At 37.0% G+C, this 18,467-nt stretch overlaps 1 protein-coding gene across 7 annotated transcripts in view; it reads right to left on the bottom strand.

The window, feature by feature from the left end:
• Positions 1-18,467, bottom strand: part of KDM4C (lysine demethylase 4C) — a 260,988-nt gene that overhangs the window by 54,206 nt on the left and 188,315 nt on the right. For all 7 annotated transcript variants that reach the window (XM_027752199.2, XM_039384505.1, XM_039384504.1 and 4 more), the window contains one exon: positions 17,194-17,302. In XM_027752199.2, coding sequence (XP_027608000.2) covers positions 17,194-17,302 — 109 coding nt within the window. The remainder of the gene's footprint in view (positions 1-17,193; positions 17,303-18,467) is intronic.

Raw genomic sequence — 18,467 nt, forward strand, 5'->3', positions numbered from 1 at the left:
CCTGATACTGAATTAAACAAATAGTGCACTTATGGTATAACTTTCAGTCCTTTTATTTCTTTTTAAATCACTGGCTTGAGACAGTTCACTTATAATAACTAATTTTCTCTCTTAGAATACTACCAAATATTCGGTTTTAATCTCACTCTGCATATAGAAATGATAACTCCAATAGTGCTACTCTTGCTCTAAAGAAGCAATGTCCTATGTATATCCTTCAGTTTCAAATAAGAATGAATTAATACAGGTTCTTACAGTACAAGAATTTTCATAGATTCTTCAGAAAAGCGACACAAATGAGTATTTCTAAAAATTTTATACTTGCTTTTAAAAAGTATGAGGTTCTCCAGAAAAGATTTCACAAAAAGCAGGGTGTTTTAGCCCCACAATATCTAACAAACTACCACTGCAACTTTTGAGATGAGATACAACTGCCAATGTGTTATGTGTTGATTTAAGAAAAAATAATAATGTCAGACTTATTATATTTCCAAACACTTAGAGCGTTTGGCATTAAATATGGGTCAAAAATCACTAAACATATCAACAAGTGACACTCATTAAAACAAATCACACAAAATGGCATTTGTATGATAACACAATGTGACAGTACTACTGCTTTCATAAACAAAGAATGAAAATTAAACTTTCACAGTAAAATATTTCACTAGGCTAGATTGCAAAGTTTGACATGGTCAATTAATCACTGTAGGAATCAGACAAAGCTCAGTCTGCTGTAGTCAGGAAGCTCATTATTTCATTAAAATTGCAGTGTAGCTAGGACTCAAACATTCCTTTTATTAAAAATAATCACCAAGAAGTTGAATGGCAATTGTTAACCTCCTACACCAGAATTTTGTCTCCCATACAAATGAAGACTGAAAAGAAAAAAGTAGTAATGGTCAATAAAACTGCATTGGACTCACTTGTGTACAGAAAGTTGACGGACAGATTCAAGGAGTAGTTTACAATTTGTTCAGTAAACCAGAGCAGCAAAAATGCTATAAAAAAACCTGAACAAAAAATCATAAAAAAACCTTTTGCAATCAAAACTAAAAAGTCAAGAAAGGTCAGTTTTTAATTAATATTCTGAATTAAGTCTCTTTTGATTGCCCTTGGACTACACTTTGAGGCTTCATCGAAGAGCACAGAAGAGCACAGAAGAGCAGTAAGTTCGAGGGCTGTACCAGGCTACAAAGTTTCCTAGTGATGTCCTTAATCCAGGCCCCAGAGAGGCCGCAGATTTTGCAAAGAGGAGGCTCCACCCAGCATAGTGGACCTTTTGTTCCCCTCAGAAGAGTCACGTTCAATTATAACCTGTCTTTTCTTCCTCACAGAGGTGGTCTTGATATGAGATGTAGGCCTTTCTGACCTTGGAAACAGTACTGATATAGATGGACCATCATCCACATCATTAATTGACTGGCCTTTCACATCCAGAGCGTCACACTCAGATACTAAGGCACCCAGAAAGATGAGGTTGGCAAGGAGGGCATTTGCCTGACACCCTGAGCATAGACTTGCCTCCATTCATTTTTTTCCTTTAAATTACTGCCTTCTGCATGGTGGTGGGAAGATATAGGATATCCTTGATCTTGTGTTATTTTCTGATGGCTGTTCCTGTTTCTTTCTCAGACTCCCTAATGCTCCTTAACTTTTTCAGTTCCTCCCAAATCTCTGACACCAGACTAAGCAGGTATCTACTTGGTCACACCTCATACCATGGCTCTCATATTACTTTTCACCCTCCCACATATGCCAATGTTTAAAGTCAATCAAACTCCACCTAAACATGAAATTACAACAACTGTAACTTTACCTCTTCCCCTCCTTGGAAGACAACAATATAAATATAGCTTAAGTGGGGAGGGAGGTCAGAAGAGATTCCACCTTTGTATTCTGGGATGGTTGACAGGCTATACCTATCTCCTCCCCGACAGGGACACCTATTGGTAAGACTCGAACAGAGACCTCTATTGAGTGCTTCTTTGTGAAGTTCAGAAAGCAAGCTTGTGTTTGTGACTATACTTTTAATGCTACATAGTCATCTCAAAATTGGATGTATTTGTTGTTGGCTGTATTATTCATATTCTAGGTATTCATGTGTGCTTCTGCAGACAGTCTATTTATCACTTGCAATCCAATGAGAACCTACATTTCTGTTGCTCAATAAACTACACTATTTTGCACCTGGCCATGAGAGTTATTGAACCTGATGTACTTCTAGTCCAGCCATGAGAGTTCATTGGGTGTGACCAGGCGTTTAGTGTATCACACTATTTGTGAATCTATAATCACGGTAGTTTTCATTGAACCCAACCAGGCTTACACTGTCACTTGGCTCTGCATTTTTGTTGCTTAGTGTTTAAGTGGCCATCACGTAGTATCTAAGCCCAGCATCACCTAGTCCCTCTGATATCAGAGGACCACCTAGAATGCAAGGGAGTTTATTTTTTGCCAAATTTAAGGTAACAGAAAAATTGGTCTTACTCTTAATGCAACATATGCCCTGCAGCCTGAGACCAGAAGAGCTGCATGTTTTCATGGGAACTCTCTCTGAGTAGCCACATCAGTTCTGGTGAGTGCAGAAGACACAGTTTTCTGCTAGGTAGATGACATAGCTAAACGCCTTTTAGGAAGGTGATGACCACCAACTGAACTCACTTTTTGAACTGGTACAGTGTTGACACTATTACTGTGCATCCTTCTGCATTAACTGCTGTGCCATGCCCTGGTTACACTCTACAGGCTATTGCAGAGGTTCAGAGGTGGCTGCAGTTCCTCAGGCAATGCCCAGGCCTCATCAGTATCTCTTGTGAGAGCTGCCAGAACCAGGTGGATGTGTCTATTGCCCTGGCATTTCCCTGCCTCAGGAAACCCTGCTATGCACCAAGATCTGCTCCACTGCAGACCTGGCCAGCTATGGAGCAGCTCACCTTGGTTATTGACTTATCAAACACTATAACAAGACTTTTTAGCAAAACCCACAAACTATCAGAGTCTTTCCCTTTTCAAGTTTACTTCTCAAGATTTGCCGCTTAGCAGATATTTGAAAAGTTTGAAGCTTTCTGTTTAGATAAGAAGTAATTTAATTGCAAATTAAGAAATTCAGAATCCAGATAATTCACCAAAAGCCCTACATGATGCACTCCAAACCTTCTCTAAGTTACAAGCTGTAACCTGCTGCACAGAATTACATATTCACATTCCTAATTGTGTTAAAATAAAAACCTACCAAGGAATTACAATATAGAAAATCCTGTGCTTTATAACCTTTCCACAAAATAAATAAATACTACTGTCTACACCCATAATACAGCACCAGCATCTATAACAAGAGCTGAATTTGAAAAGACTGTTAAAAATATTAACGTAGCTATTTTTTTGTTCACACTGGTGGTTAGTCTAGAAAGGACTTTCATTTACATATTTTATTCTTCAATCCCCTCATTCTTAAAATTTCACTATATTAGACTTTCTTGCTCCCAAGTGTGAATTCCTTCTTCATGGTTAAATATGTGGATCCATAAAACTGATTGCTCTATTTAGCAACATCATCTCTTTTAGTTTTTGAAGGATCTCAGGATTATGCAATGCAGTAATCTGACCTTCCCATCAAATCTTAAGGAGAGCAGGAAGATTTTAAATGTCTAACAGAAACTATACTTAAATCTAAATGATACCAAAAGTTCCTATGAAAGAGAAATCAGTGACATAGAAACACAATAAAAAACAATTCCAGGATGTGAATCTAATGACAAATGATTATTCTGATAATTTCTAAATGAAAGACATGAAATTTCTAATGAAAAACAAGAAACAACCCCCGTAAAAAAACAAACAACAAAAGGAAACCATTACTTTCTAAATGTACCAAATTTTTTTAAAGCTTGAAAAAGAAGTTGAAGTCAAGTTTTAATCTGAACTAAATATTTTTGTTTGCTTTTAAAATAATTTCCTATTTCCACGAAGCACTTGTGATTTTTCAGAGTACAAAACATATACACAGCTCTAAAGAAAATCCCAGGTTTGTAAGAAATATTTCTATTCTCAGTTAAAACATTAATCAAAAAAACATTAGGTGAGATGTTGCTAAGCTCTCAAACATGCTTAAAAGTACACTATGGTCATTCCTTATTCTTTAAAACCACCCTACAGAATAACTACACAAGTTTAAGGTCATCTGACCTCAAGTACTTCCCTGACTATGGGTCAGCAGAGTAAAGTGTCAGTTCAGCTCAGACCCATAAACCTATGCAGAGTGGAAATTTCCACAATAAAACCTAACACAGAAGACATTTTATGCTCAGATTTTGTTGCACTGAAGAAAAAAAAAATTTAGAAACTAAACCACTCAAAAATTATAGATCTGGCCACCCCAAATGAACTACATGGACTGTAATCATCCCTCTGAGTAGCTTTATGTTATGTATCTTCTTCCTTTTGCTTAGATATAATGTTCACTTGCACTTCAAATTTTCTCTCTTTTCTCTCCATAATGATTAAGGTCAAAAATATTTAGCCATTAGCTGCTTTGCTTACAAAGGGCTGTACAGTTCAAGGTTCCGTACTGAGTGATGTTTTCTGATTAAAAAAAAAAAAAAAAAGAAAGAAAAAGAAGTAAAAAAAAAGAAAAGAAAAATCACTTTGCAATATCAACCCTCCTTTCATACAGATGAGACACACTGAAAGTTCACCAGGTCTCATCCATAATCCCACTGACTGCTCACTAATCATTTAATCAAACTCAGGTTGACAAGGATCTTGATCTTAATTTTTCTCTTTTAAAGCAATCTGATAGCAAGGGATAAATATCTAATATATCTCCCTCATTTCTATGTTGCTTACCTGTCTTACAATCTCCATGATTTCATTTTTTTTCCACTTATTTAGATAATAATTACGAAAAAAGCTTGAGTCATATATATTCGGCAATGCCTGTAATTTACCAGAAGCTGTCTAGGACAGCACAAAGCTCTGAATTATACAAACATTTGGTCAGCAGTACTCCTCTGATACCTGCTTGTATGCGAGTCACAATTACTCAGCTACACAAACAAGGAAATCACCCAAAAAGACTGAAAGACAGCACCCAAAAAACTAAACTAAACTGTAGTTCCCCGTATCAAGAAAGGTATCACTTCAAGAAAGACACTGAGGTGCTGGAGTGAGTCCAGAGAAGGGAAATGGAGCTGGTGAAAGGTCTAGAGAGCAAGTCATATGAGGAACTGCTGAGGGAGCTGGGATTATTTAGCCTGGAGAAAGGGAGGCTCAGGGGAGACTTTATCACTCTCTACAACTACCTGAAATGAGGTAGTAATGAGGTATGGGTCATCCTCTTCTCCCAAGTAACAATCCTTAGGACAAGAGGAAATCGTCTCAAGCTGTTCCAGGGGAGGTTCAGATTAGACAACAGGAGGAATTTCTTCATGGAAAGGGTTGTTAAAAATTGGAATGTACTGCCAGGGAAGGTGGTGGAGTCACTGTCCCTGGAGATGTTTAAGGAAAGACTGGATGTGGCACTTAGTGCCATGGTTTAGTTGACAAGGTGGTAATCAGTCAAAGGCTGTACTCAATGATCTCAGAAGTCTTTCCAACCTAAATGATTCTGTGATTCTGTAAGGGATGGCAGATCTTTTCTGTGACACATTCAGTAAACCTTCATTTCCTACATTTCCCATTAACCTAACAAGGCACATCCAGGTGAGAGCTGCATGTTTTCAATTTCTCTTTAAAAGCTCTCCAATTTCTACTTGTTATAATGATATAATTTTTACTATGACTAATTAAAGAATTCGATTATTGCAAACAGAAAACTCCTAAGGGTAAAGAGACTTACATGACAGTTATCTCAAAGGTACCTTTCACAGTGACCACAGTATTTTTCAGATACATGGGGTGTCTAAAAACTATGATGTTGAACTGGAAAATGCACATTATAAGTTACACTGCAAGTTGTGTTATAGGAGCAAAATTAACCAGCCAGCAAACAGACATCAGTTATAAAAACCAAAGACCTCTCACAAAGATAAAAATACTCTTCCATGCTGATCAAAAAGCAAAAGGCTTACAACCAAAGGACACCTGCAATATAAGTCAAGCCTTATTAGTCAAAGATCTGGAATTTCTCCAAAATCACTTAAGTGCTGCCCAGTTGCAAGACTCTAATGCCTCTGTCATCAAGGAATTTACTTTTAATATTGCAGAAGAAAACCAGTAAGTTATAGACCAGATGATTGGCTGAATATCATACAGAATCAGGTAATGTGAATTATTCTTCTCTGTGTTCCACTCTCACTCTCTCCAGCCATCATTTCAACACATGCTGCCTTAACATTAAGAGATAACATAGATAGCTACCATTCTATCAAAGGGATGGCAAACATGAGACACCATGCAAAAGACTAAAGGTTCATGTGTATTATCTCTTCCTCAGGATAAGAAGGTCTTTAAAACAAAGGTTTTATTTGCAACAGTTTTTTTATTTACAGTTGATTTGTGTTACACTTGTTTAAGAACATATCTTCTACAATTGTTCTGATATCCAAAAAGCAGGGGAATATATAATCTTTCAAATCCAGTTTAGGATATCTTCTACAGCTTCTACTTGTGTTCATATACCCCTAAAACTGCCCAGTTCCACAAAGTCAAATTCTGTGGAATATGAAGTTAACATATTCATTATTCATTTTACGAACTCCATGCCAATCTATGTGTGATTTTGTTATAGCACCTTCGGACACACACCATTCTCTGCTGAAAAAAGCAGACAGTAACACTGACTCTCCACCAACAGATTTTTCTGTCATAGTGTCACTCTGTAAAATATAGGCTACTGGAGAAATTGGAAGATGATGTAGACTGCATTGCCATCCTTACTATGTTGACATTGCTTTATGACTTATATTTGTCAGACTTGGACAGGGTAGTCTCTCAGCTTGCCCAGTGCCCCGCTGTGATAAGGTGCAAGGAATAAGTAAGCTGCTTAAGTTCAGAGCTGACAAGACAGATGTAATGCTTGCTAGTAATGAAAATAACACACAGCCATTCCTCAGGACCACACAGTTAAACATACTGGATGTGAATAGCAAATGATCTCACACCACACGTAGAGAAAACACGCCACTCCTCCAGAGACAAAATGTTGTTCTCTGTCAGCTGGGATAATTTAAAACACTCATCTGTAGTTCAAGCTGTGGCTGTCTAAGAGATCATACCTTCTTCTGATAACAATGGGATCCAAAACAAAACAGCAGCATGAAACAAATTACTGTTAAAAAAGCGCCACTGTAAACAACGGTAGGAAAAATCACTAGTCTCTAAAAGAATGTGCCATTTTTCCACTAATAAAAGTTTATCTAAAACAGATACTTCATCTTTTTTCTTGGAAACTGAATATATAGAAAGCTCACAGAGAGCTACTTCAACTTAAAGAAAAAAAAGGTAATCCTTGGCAGCAGCTCAGCCATTAGTTTTTTTCTTTAAAATGAACACTAACTTCAGTTACTTTAAATCCCCAGAATTTGCTGTGCAACTCAATTTATTGCTTTCTTCAGCAGCTCCTTACAAATATTATTTCAAATAGCAGTCAGCTTCCTGAAGGAAAACCAGTATCTATTCATGTAGACAGGTTCTCAAGCTTATAACCTGAACTGGACCTTATTCCCTTTAGGGAACAGGTCTCACAGTAATGTTCCAAGAATCACCACATCAATGCCTCATGGCACAGAACTTTAAATGAGGAAAAGGACAGGAAAAAAGTAGTTAAAAGTATTAAAAATATAAATTTAACCTCTTGAGAGCTAAACATTCTCACTGAATTGAGTTTTGAACTACTTCCTATTATGTCCAAATAATTAATTTATCAATTACTCATCACTGTATCCTTAAAACACATCAAATCTATAAAACAGCATAAACAACAAGTAGAAGGGGATGGAAGTGACTGTGCAGCTGGAGAGCTATGATCTAATCACAATCACTGAAAGTTGTGGGACAAATCACACAACTGCAGCACTCCAAATGGTAGCTATAAACTGTTCAGAGGCAAGGAAGGAGGGACAGGCAATTTGTCCTCTATGGACTGATTGCACAGGCCTGTCTTTGAAAAACAGCAATGAACAGGTCAAGACCTTGTGGCTGAAAATAAGAGGGCAAGCCAACAAAGGAAACCTCATGGTTTGTGTTTATTACTGGCCACCCCACTGAGAGGAGCCTGTTGACAAAACCTTCTAACTTCAACTACAGGAAGCATCACTCCGGCACGTTCTGATCCACCTCGGGGACTTCAGTCACCCTGACATCTGCTGGAAAAGCAGCTTGGCAAGATATAAGCAGTCCAGGAGAGTCTTGGAGAGCATCAAGGATAGTTTCTTAACCCAGGTGACACAGAGCCAGGTGACAGAGGAGAAGTGTTACTGCACTTGTCGCTTACTGTCACAGATTAACCGGAGAGGTCAAGATCGATGGCAGCCTGGGCTGAAGTGATCACGCCCTGGTGGAATTCACCATCTCGAGGGGTACAGGCCAAACAACGATTAAAGTCAGTACCCTGAATTTCAGGAGCCTGACCTTTTAATTATTTAAGGAATTAGTGAATGGGACCCCGTGGGAAACTGCCCTCAGGGGAAAAGGAGCAGAATAGAATGGGGAGATCTTTAAGAACATTTTTCTTAGAGCTCAAGAGCTCTCAATTCCCATCGTGAGCACTCAGACGGGGAAGGCAGGAGACCAGCATGGCTTAGAAAGGATCTCCTGGTCAAACTGAAAGACAGGGAAAAAGCACAGGCAGCAGAATCAGGGACATGTATCCTAGGAAGAATATAGAGGTTGTGTAGGGAAAGCTAAGTTGCAGCTGAAGCTGAGTTTGGCAGTGGATGCAAAGAATAATAAGAATGGCTTCTACAGGCACATTGGTTAGAAAAGGAAGATTAAAAAAAATATTAGGTACTCAAAATTTTTTTTTGCCTCAGTTTTCACTAGCAATCAATCTTCTCATATCTCTCAAGTCCCTGAATTTCAAAACAGAAACTGGGGGAATGAAGTCAATCCCATTGTAAGAGACAATCAAGTTCAAGACCACCTGAGGAACCTAAACATACACAAGACCATGACACCCTATGAGATGCATCCCAGTGTCCTGAAGGAATCAGCGGATACAGCTGCCAAACTACTTTCCATCATATCTGAAAAGTCATGGTAGTCATGGAAAGTCCCCAGTGACTAGAGGAAAGGGAATGTTGCACACTTTTTTGAATGCAAATTTATAGGAGAAAAAAATTTCTTCCATAACCTTGTATCACCTTTGTGTCCAGAGTAAGATATTTTAAACTGAAGCATCACTGCAATAATTACCGGTATGATTTATGAGACCATAAAGTGGTATTATTCAATCTTCTAGAAATTTACCTTCTTATCCATAATTCTAAAGCAGTTTTGAATAAATTTTGCTGTGTTACTGACTACATACACATTAAATACATTTTTTTAAAAAACAACAGTCCTCAGCAATATCAGTGGTGATTACCTCATCATAAGCTTATTCTTTGAAAGTCCCCATTCCTTGTCCTCTAGAATCATAGAACAGTTTGGCTTGGAAGGGATTATTAATGATCTTCTAGTTCCAGCCCCACCACCACAGGCAGAGATACTTTTCACTAGATCAGGTTGCTCAAAGCCCCACTCAACCGACCTTGAACTCTTTCAATAATGAGGCATCCACAAGTTCTGTTGGCAACCTGTTCCAGTACTCTATCACTTCCATTGTAAAAAAATCTTCCTTTTATCCAATCTAAACCTACCTTCTTTCAGTATAAAACTGTTGCAGCTTGTCCTGTCACTGCAAGTCCTGCCTAAAAGTCTTTTCCTGTCTTTCTCAGAATTTCCTTTTATGTATTGAAAGGCCACAGCAAGGTTTCACCTTGCTGTACTGATATTTGGAATTACCTCCAACCCAAACACAAAGGTGGTACAAAATCATGGAAGAAGAGCCTTCTCTTCTCCAGGTTGAACAGCTCCAGCCCGCTGATCATTTTTGTCTTGGACCCATGCTAACAGATCCATTACTTTTTCTTGTGCTGGGGACCCCAGAGCTGGATGAGCTACTCCAACTGGGAGTACTTGCACGAGAGCGGAGTGGGTGGGGAGAATCCCCCCTCTTGACCTGCTGGCCATGCTGCTTTTGATGCAGCCCAGGATGCAGCTGGCTTGTAAGTACACATTGTTTGCTTGTGTCCAGTTTTTTATCCCCTGTACCCCACGTCCTTCTCAGCAGGGCTGTCCTCAATTCATTCATCCCTCAGGCTGTACTGATATTTGGAATTACCTCCAACCCAAACACAAAGGTGGTACAAAAGCATGGAAGAAATTTTTTCAGTTTTAAATTTACATTTAAAAATACCTTGGCTTGATATGTATTCAATCACTATATATACAAAAAAAGTAACAACACGCACTACCTTGTGCATGTAATGATAAGAGATAAGTTGTCCTGGATTATGCTGTCTATGAATTCGTTTCTTAAGATACAAACCTGATGCCAGTTTTCTTTCTCCTGGTTTTCTAAAACATTACTTAAATTCTGTATACACTGGGCGTATTTAATCCTTGGTAGTTACTACACTTATATCAGCAAACATGTTTATGTCTCTTTGTGTCTTCAGACATTATTTATAGTCATGCATAACTAACATTTTCCATATCTTGCAAAAGACTTGATAGTATGGTACCATTGCAAGTACAAATTGACAGTTTGCAATAGGATCTTGTTCATTGTAGCAATTTATTCTGACAGTATGTACTATACAGCCAGAAAAGTACATTCTTCTAATATATCTATTAAAAATCTCATACACACTGTGACTAAAGCATGTACACTAAATTCTATTTTGTACATGATGACAATGAGTCACTACATTTATAAGGAATTATATATTACAGTAATCAACTACTGTATCATTTTTAGTTTACCATTATTTTAAAATCAAGAGTGCCACTAAAAGCTATTTCATTAATAGTTTTAAAACAGTTTGAAAATATTTTAAAACTTGTCTCAAGATTTCTGTCTGTTTTGCTCCCATTGCCTGTGAATGTGTGCAATGAGCTAGTTAACACATGAATGTATGTATGGTATAATGATTCTGCTCAATAGTCCTTCCAGCAATATTTTTTGAAATACTGAAAGTAATCAATACTTCTTTGTATTACTAGAAACACATAGCAACACTAGTGCACATCACTGCAAGTGGTTCTTTACTCTTTCACAAACACAGCTGCAATAGTTCTACTACATCACTGCAGTTTAACAAATGAATTTCATTGCACATTAGAACACAGAAGATGAGCAGTGTCCTCAAATGTCTTTAATCCTTTTTGAGGTTCCATACATCATTAAAATAGAATGACAGGCAGGAGAATATTTGCTCGTTCTTTTAAAAGCTCATACACATTTTTGCTTTGATTCCATTCTTCAGTGCCATACCACTGAGAAACCTCTGTATTTTCAGAATTGATGTACCTTTCAACACTATAATCTCTGGCTTTCAAGCTCACTATTATTTGCCTTCAGGTGCAAATTTTAAAGTGTATAGCCTTCTAAAAAAACTTTATGGCTTCAGCCAGATACTGAAAGGCTTGTAGATCAGTCATCATCACAGTGTAGATTTCTTTTCAAAATAATGTTCCTCACTCAGAGTACACTTGTGGTTATACTCAGTTCACTTGTCAAATACAAATTTGAGGTCATCAAAAGCTTCAGGGTAACTTCAGCTATTCCAAAACTCATTTTCTACCTCTATTTTGTTGGAGAAATAGTATTTCAAATATAAAAATAATAGAAAACTCTACAGATAAAGAAACAAGGCATCTTAAGTGCACGTTTCAGTACAGCATTGCAGCAACTGCCTATAAGGACAAAGTCAATCTAATATCCAAGCGTTTTAAAACATCAAAAAACACCAAAAGGAGATAATGTATTTTACTACTGAGTTGATATGCATTCTATTCAAAACATGATCTTAGAGTTGACATCTCAAAATGTATAGGTACAGGAACAGATGCTAATGATTCTAAATGTACCTGTTGGTTTGAATTCCTCGGGCCCTAGAGTAGGAACAGATTTCATTTCATTCTAGTTTTAAGTCCTATGTTTTATTAAAATAAAATAACAGACAAGAGAGTACTTACTCTTTCTTTTAAAGACTGTGTTTATGTTTGAGAGGTCACTCTGAATTTTTTATCCCCAGAGACTTTTTCATGCAGCTGTAATTCATATTTATAATTAAGCTGAGTAATTAACAGTCTTTTGAAAGCAGAAACTATCTAGGTACTTGGGGAAAAGCTTTTCCCTTCCTGAAGTAAAACTGAGTTTTATCATTGACTTTGACACACAAAGGAATCCAGCCTGTTTTCTATGACCCAAAGCCTCATATATACAAATAGTCAAGGAAAACAGGTTTTCAAAAGCATGAGCATACACCCAAGCTTCCCTTGGAGACCCAAGGACAAATGGAACAAGCCAAAAATAAATAAAGCTAAACTCAGCTAGAAACCTAAGCTTTGTCTGCTTTGGATAAACTGTTAGACTGCTAAACTGTGTTGGGATGGAAGCTGACACCACACTCATTCACAGAGTAAATTCTCCTACAAATCACATAGTTGTTCCAACTTGTCATCAGCTGAAACTCTGCACTTCTGTTAGGAGAACTTTCATGTTCTCCCCCCATTCCATCAGTTCTCAGCAACTTTGCCTCCTTTTTATCTGTTCCTAGCATTTTCACTGAGATTAGAAGTACTTACTTTGGCACCTGTGTATTTCCCATATTCATGCTTGTTCCATATGTCTGCTGTTGAACTGGGAGACCACTGGAACAGAGACCATCTGAACTATATGTCCACAAATCAGCTAGCACACTGTAGTTTATGTAAAACATTGTTTTATAAGGTGTGATATGGTAAGGTATATCCCTCCAGCCATTTCATTTTAGAACCTGTGCTTAAACATCCATATTCAACATATTTGTTTCATAGTCTGATAATCACAAATTGTCATTCCAGGTGGCTATTTGAACTCCAAGTGTCTGATGGATGTCACCAACCAGATTGAATACAAAATACAGGAAGAAAGCCTGACTCTCTGACAAAAGAGACCAGGACAATCTTACTTTTTCATTCACTTATACTTCAAAAAAATAGAAAAAGTATAGTCACAGAGAGACAACATGGAGAAACTACAGATTATGGTAACTTTGTGGAATGCTTTCCATACTGAAGTTGCCTGGGAGGTCTTTTGCTTTCACATGAAAATTCAGCTAGAGTCCAGCAATATCATGGGTGTACACCCCTAAAACAGAAGTGATTTCAACAGAGCATATCATATTCTTTTCTTTCACATGCCCCTATGAAAAACAAAGCAGATAAATCTTCTATTTAGAGTGTTTTCATCCACTAGCATTAAGGAATAATTTTCAAGAGAATTGATTTTTAATGAAAATTTCACTGTCATGTAAATTTTCAGCAGTGATGGTACATGACATATAACCTATTGAAAAGAGCTAGAGAAATAAGAAACATTTTGGCATGCTACAAAAACCCACTAACCTGCAAATCTGAGACAGCTGCATAAAACAATTTTAAAGGTGTGAGCTACTATAATACAAATATTGATTTTTTTACTCTAGAATAAATGAGTATATCCTGAATATCTAATAATGGAAAGACTGACAGGAGACATACTGATTCCAACCCAAAATTTCCAGTGAATTAAAACTGTTTAACAGCAATCAGTACACATACTAGCTAAGCAATACTAAACAGCCTACCAATATGTTCATGTTTGCACAGATGCTTTTTAATTTGTAAAAAAAAAATAAAATTGACTTTTTATTTCCTTTGATATTCCTTTGGAGATGTTACATCAAAGATAATGTTGGCCATGCCTCTGGACCTCTGAAAACAGTAGATATTCTGATTATTTGGGTTTCTTACTATTTCAAGAGGGAGGAAGAGAGAGGACAAGGATAGAAAACGTTTAAAACAACTAGAACCATTTGCTCCTACATTGTTATATCTAGTTTTGGTATGGTTGTATGCTAGAATGTAATCTATTCCTTTATATTTGTTTTCCATTTTGTTTTGCTCATTTAAAAAAAAAAGTCAACAAAACACATCCTAAATATTGTAAAGAAGAGGTAGCATAGTAGGGCAGCCCACATTTACTATTAGCTACCCCATGCTTTATCATAAAATGGATTATAAAAATAGGTTCAAAAATGTATTTTTAAAAAATTATTGCTTATGAAGGCTCAGTATCAAGAAACAATGCACAAAACCTGCCTTTGTTCTGGCAACTCTCTGGCTCTGAATGACAGAGAGTGGTGAATAACAAATAGGCTAGCTGCAAAACAGGATTTGGCTGCTGAATAGCAGCACTGACAGTCCCTATAATTTCAAATGGCAAAACTGGCCTGAAACAATTGCTCACATATCCCCGGAGCTAACTCAAAGTGTACGACACTCGGTATGCTTTTACAGAAATTAACAGCAAGACAGACAGCATCAACTGTCTACTTCAAGGTAAAGGGTAAATGATAACGGAGAGGAACGAAAGGTAAAGATGGAAGCTGGGCCAAGTATAGACAAGAAAAGACAGGCATTCCTAGAGAAAGAAACAAATAAATTCGCAGACAATTCCTGGGGTTCCCTCTAGGCAAGGTACCCAGTGCTCAGTGGGTATAAGAGCTTAATTGCTATTCTGTAGCATCAACAGTCATGAAGCAAACACTAACATAAAGATCACATTTGATTTGAGAGTGATGTGGCAGATATACACAAGGTTACTGACAGCAAACTCTTTAGAGAAGTAGGAACCCCATGTTTCAGGAAACAAGAGAAATATTTTACAAAAAGTATCTAAAACAGAGGGCTTTAGAGAAAATACAAAGTAAGCATCCATGAAATTCCATGGAATATATGTATATACTAATTTTTTAAATACAGAATAATACAATATCATTCAGGAGAATTAGTTTAGCTAGGTATTCACTGTGATACACAGTGGAGTAAAATCATCAGATACAGTAAATTATTTGCAACAAAAGCCAAAATGTAAAAGCAGACTGCTGGTGGTTTTATGGCAGATTTTTTTCCTGCTTCTTTACCCAAGAAACAACATTTTATCAGTCAATTGACATTATATCATTACAGAGACTTTCGAAATGGTCAAACTGCCTACTTCTCTTAAATTAGTACAAGCCTAGCTATTTCATTACAAATTTAATGTCAGAAAAGAAATCTTGGAAAACTAAGATTTAATGTGCTAACCAGGATTATAGTGCTTCCCTCCCTCACAGTAAGACTCTACTACCTGCAGCATTACTACACTTATGGCTGTTACGAAGTACCCTGCCTCTCATTTTTATTGTATTCAGTTGAATTTCTTCTTCACAACATTCATTCCACTCAAATATACAAACTCTTTTACTTTAAAAAACAGTGTTCAGGAAGGCAAGTACTCTATTTCTAAACAGCCATGTACTGGCAGGAGACTATAAGCGCATACACAGCGTAATACAACCTGTAGTGGTTCGACGTCATTTTATATTGAAGGAGGCATCAAGAACTGAAAAAGTACTGAGCACTATAAGCAATATTCTATCCACTGAAGGAAAAAATACAAGTGTTCAGTTTTGGGTCCCTCACTCCAAGAAGGCCATTGAGGTGCTAAAGCAAGTCCAGAGAAGGGCAATAGAAGAGCTGTGAGAGGGTCTGGAGGTCTGGAGAGCAAGTTTTATTTGGAGCAGCTGGAGTTGTTCAGCCTGGAGAAAAGGAGGCTCAGCGGGAACCTTATCACTCTCTACAACTGCCTGAAATAAGGGTATGGTGAGATGAGGATCAGTCTCTTCTCCCAAGTAAAAAGCAGTGAGACAACAGTAAATGGCCTCAAGCTCCACTAGGGGAGGTTTAGGTTGGATAGAACAAGAAATTTCTTCACTTAAAGGGTGGTTAACACTAAAAGGGTGAAACAGTCTCCCGAGGGAAGTGGTGGAGTCACCATCCCTGGAAGTGTTCAAAAAATGAGTAGTCATGGCACATTGTGATAACGTGCGCACCATGAGCATGGTGTTATTCAGTCAGAATTTGGACTTGATGAACTCGGAGGTCATTTCCAACCTTAATCATTCTATGTTTCTATGATTTCTGTGTTTTCAATCCTTGAATTAACAATTTTCAAGCAGTCACCTTACATTTTTATAGTATGTTATATATATACTCTTTAGATATGTCTTTCAAATTATTTTTAAAGGACTTGTGAAAACCAAATTTTAAAATTTTGAGCAAAAATTCAAAATGGATTGCCATTTGAAGGACAGGTTACCAATTTTAAACCACTCCAAGGTTTAAACCACTCCACTTCCACATTTAGAAATGAAGTTACAAAAGACAAAAGCTAACAAACGGAATGAAAGTAAACTAAAATAGAAATAAAAGTGAGTACAAGCTAAGGTAGACCAAGAACTATATTTGAAACAGTCTGGGGCTGATCCAGAAGACTTATGCTTTCTCTAAGGCTTTGAATGGGCCACTAATTACTCACTTTCTACCAGACATCACAGTCATGCACACAGTGACAACTTAAGTAATTCACATGTAACATAGCAAGTATATTGCATTTATGCATATCTTCTGCTTGGGTACATCAGTTTTCTTGAATGACACTCTTTATTATGTGATTTGTTTTATGCACATTTTTCAATGTCCAGATGGTGGAGATACAATGTAACAAGCAGATCATACATCCTTTTACCTTCATAACTAGTTCATTGAGGTAAAAAGCCACAGTAAAGAGACCTCACAAACATGTATTGTGCAATATTCCCAGTCTGTTCACGTTTCATCACCAGTAGAGTTCCAAAAGTGAAACTTCCACAGCTGACATTGATCAAGTTGGTTATTCTTTTTTTGCGGAACAACAGGTTTGAATTACTTTTAATAGAGCACCAAAGACTGTTAACAGTGTTAATGAATTGCCACTATGTGTCAAAAGGCCGATCTTAATAAAAACCTGGTTATTTATTCCTTACCTTAAACATGGTTTACTGCACTCTGCGTTGCAATAATCATCACAATTCAGATTTTCAATACATTTCAAATATCGGAACACCTTAATAGCAAAGCATATATTAATATACTACTCACCAATTTTAACCTTTGCAAAGGTATTCTGCTAGTGTCTATCGGAGTACGCTCTGTGACATTACCAAATCTGACTTCTGGGATGGCAATTGCACATATTACATGTGCCCACCTGTGAAAAGTGGCAAGTCAAAAATACCACCAAAAAAACCCATAGAAGTACAAGTGTTTCAGATGTTTCATTACTTGCTGTGTGTTTTGTTTTTTGCTTTTGTTTTCGGGGTTTTTTAAAGGCATCCATCTCTATTTAGTTCCTTATTAGGCTTTCCTAAACTTCTTCAAAACATTTTAGCAAATGTTACACCACCACCACTTCGTTTAAATACAATTTCAGACTGAGGTCCTGTTGCAACATTTTTTTAAGCATCTTTCACTTTCTATTAAGTGCGAAGTTTTCGTAGTTGTGCCATTCAGGTATGTATGTAAAGAACATGCTATTTGGTTCATGAGTAATTATCATCTACAGCATTTTGCATTAACATTTCTCAGACCTGAGTAACTATTCGTAGGCAACACACGTGATCACAATCAGTCATATATCTACTGAAATGCAAAACAAAGTATACTATCAAGATTTTCTGTTTACAGACACAATGGCATAAAAGCAGAGTGATCAGGCTATCAGTGCAATGCCCAACATGAACTGGATCACCTTTAGCAGTGAAAACACTTGCAAGTGCCTAGGACCAATGCTACATGTAAGACTTCAGTGCAACTTCAGGAAGTTTGTGAGATCATTCTATGTGCTTCCTATATTCATCAGAAAGCATTGCTATTATCCTCCAAATTCTCTTTCAATACATAAACATCAGAATAAGAAAGGCTAAATGAAACTTTAAAAAGTCTGAAATTAATATTGAAAGTGTATGTTTCATGGAGTAAAAGAGAAGCTAATGACATTCTTATTAACAAAGAGTAGCCTTCTGAGATTACTTCTAAAATCTTTTAGGGATAGACAAGTAGTAAATCTGAAGAAAGGAAAACATTTCTATTCTTTGACTCATATTTGCCTTATTCCCTGTCATTCACTGTACATCTGGTTTCATTACCCCAGCTGCTCTATTTCTTTAAGCCCTGAATGCTTGCCTCACTCCCATTTCTGTATATCTCCAAGAGACACATATTATTTGAGCATCTTAGCAGATTAACAGGAATGTGGGCTGAAACTGAAGGAGATGGAGGGTGATGCAGAAAAGAGAAACAATTTCTCTTTCCTGCAGTAGAGAAGTAGTATTTCAAATGAGTCATTGACAAAAACATCTAAAAAAGTACAATAT

The sequence above is a fragment of the Pipra filicauda genome, unplaced genomic scaffold, assembly GCF_003945595.2.
Source record: "Pipra filicauda isolate LSUMZ 115617 unplaced genomic scaffold, ASM394559v2 scaffold35_size7292922_pilon, whole genome shotgun sequence".
Classification (NCBI taxonomy): Eukaryota; Metazoa; Chordata; class Aves; order Passeriformes; family Pipridae; genus Pipra; species Pipra filicauda.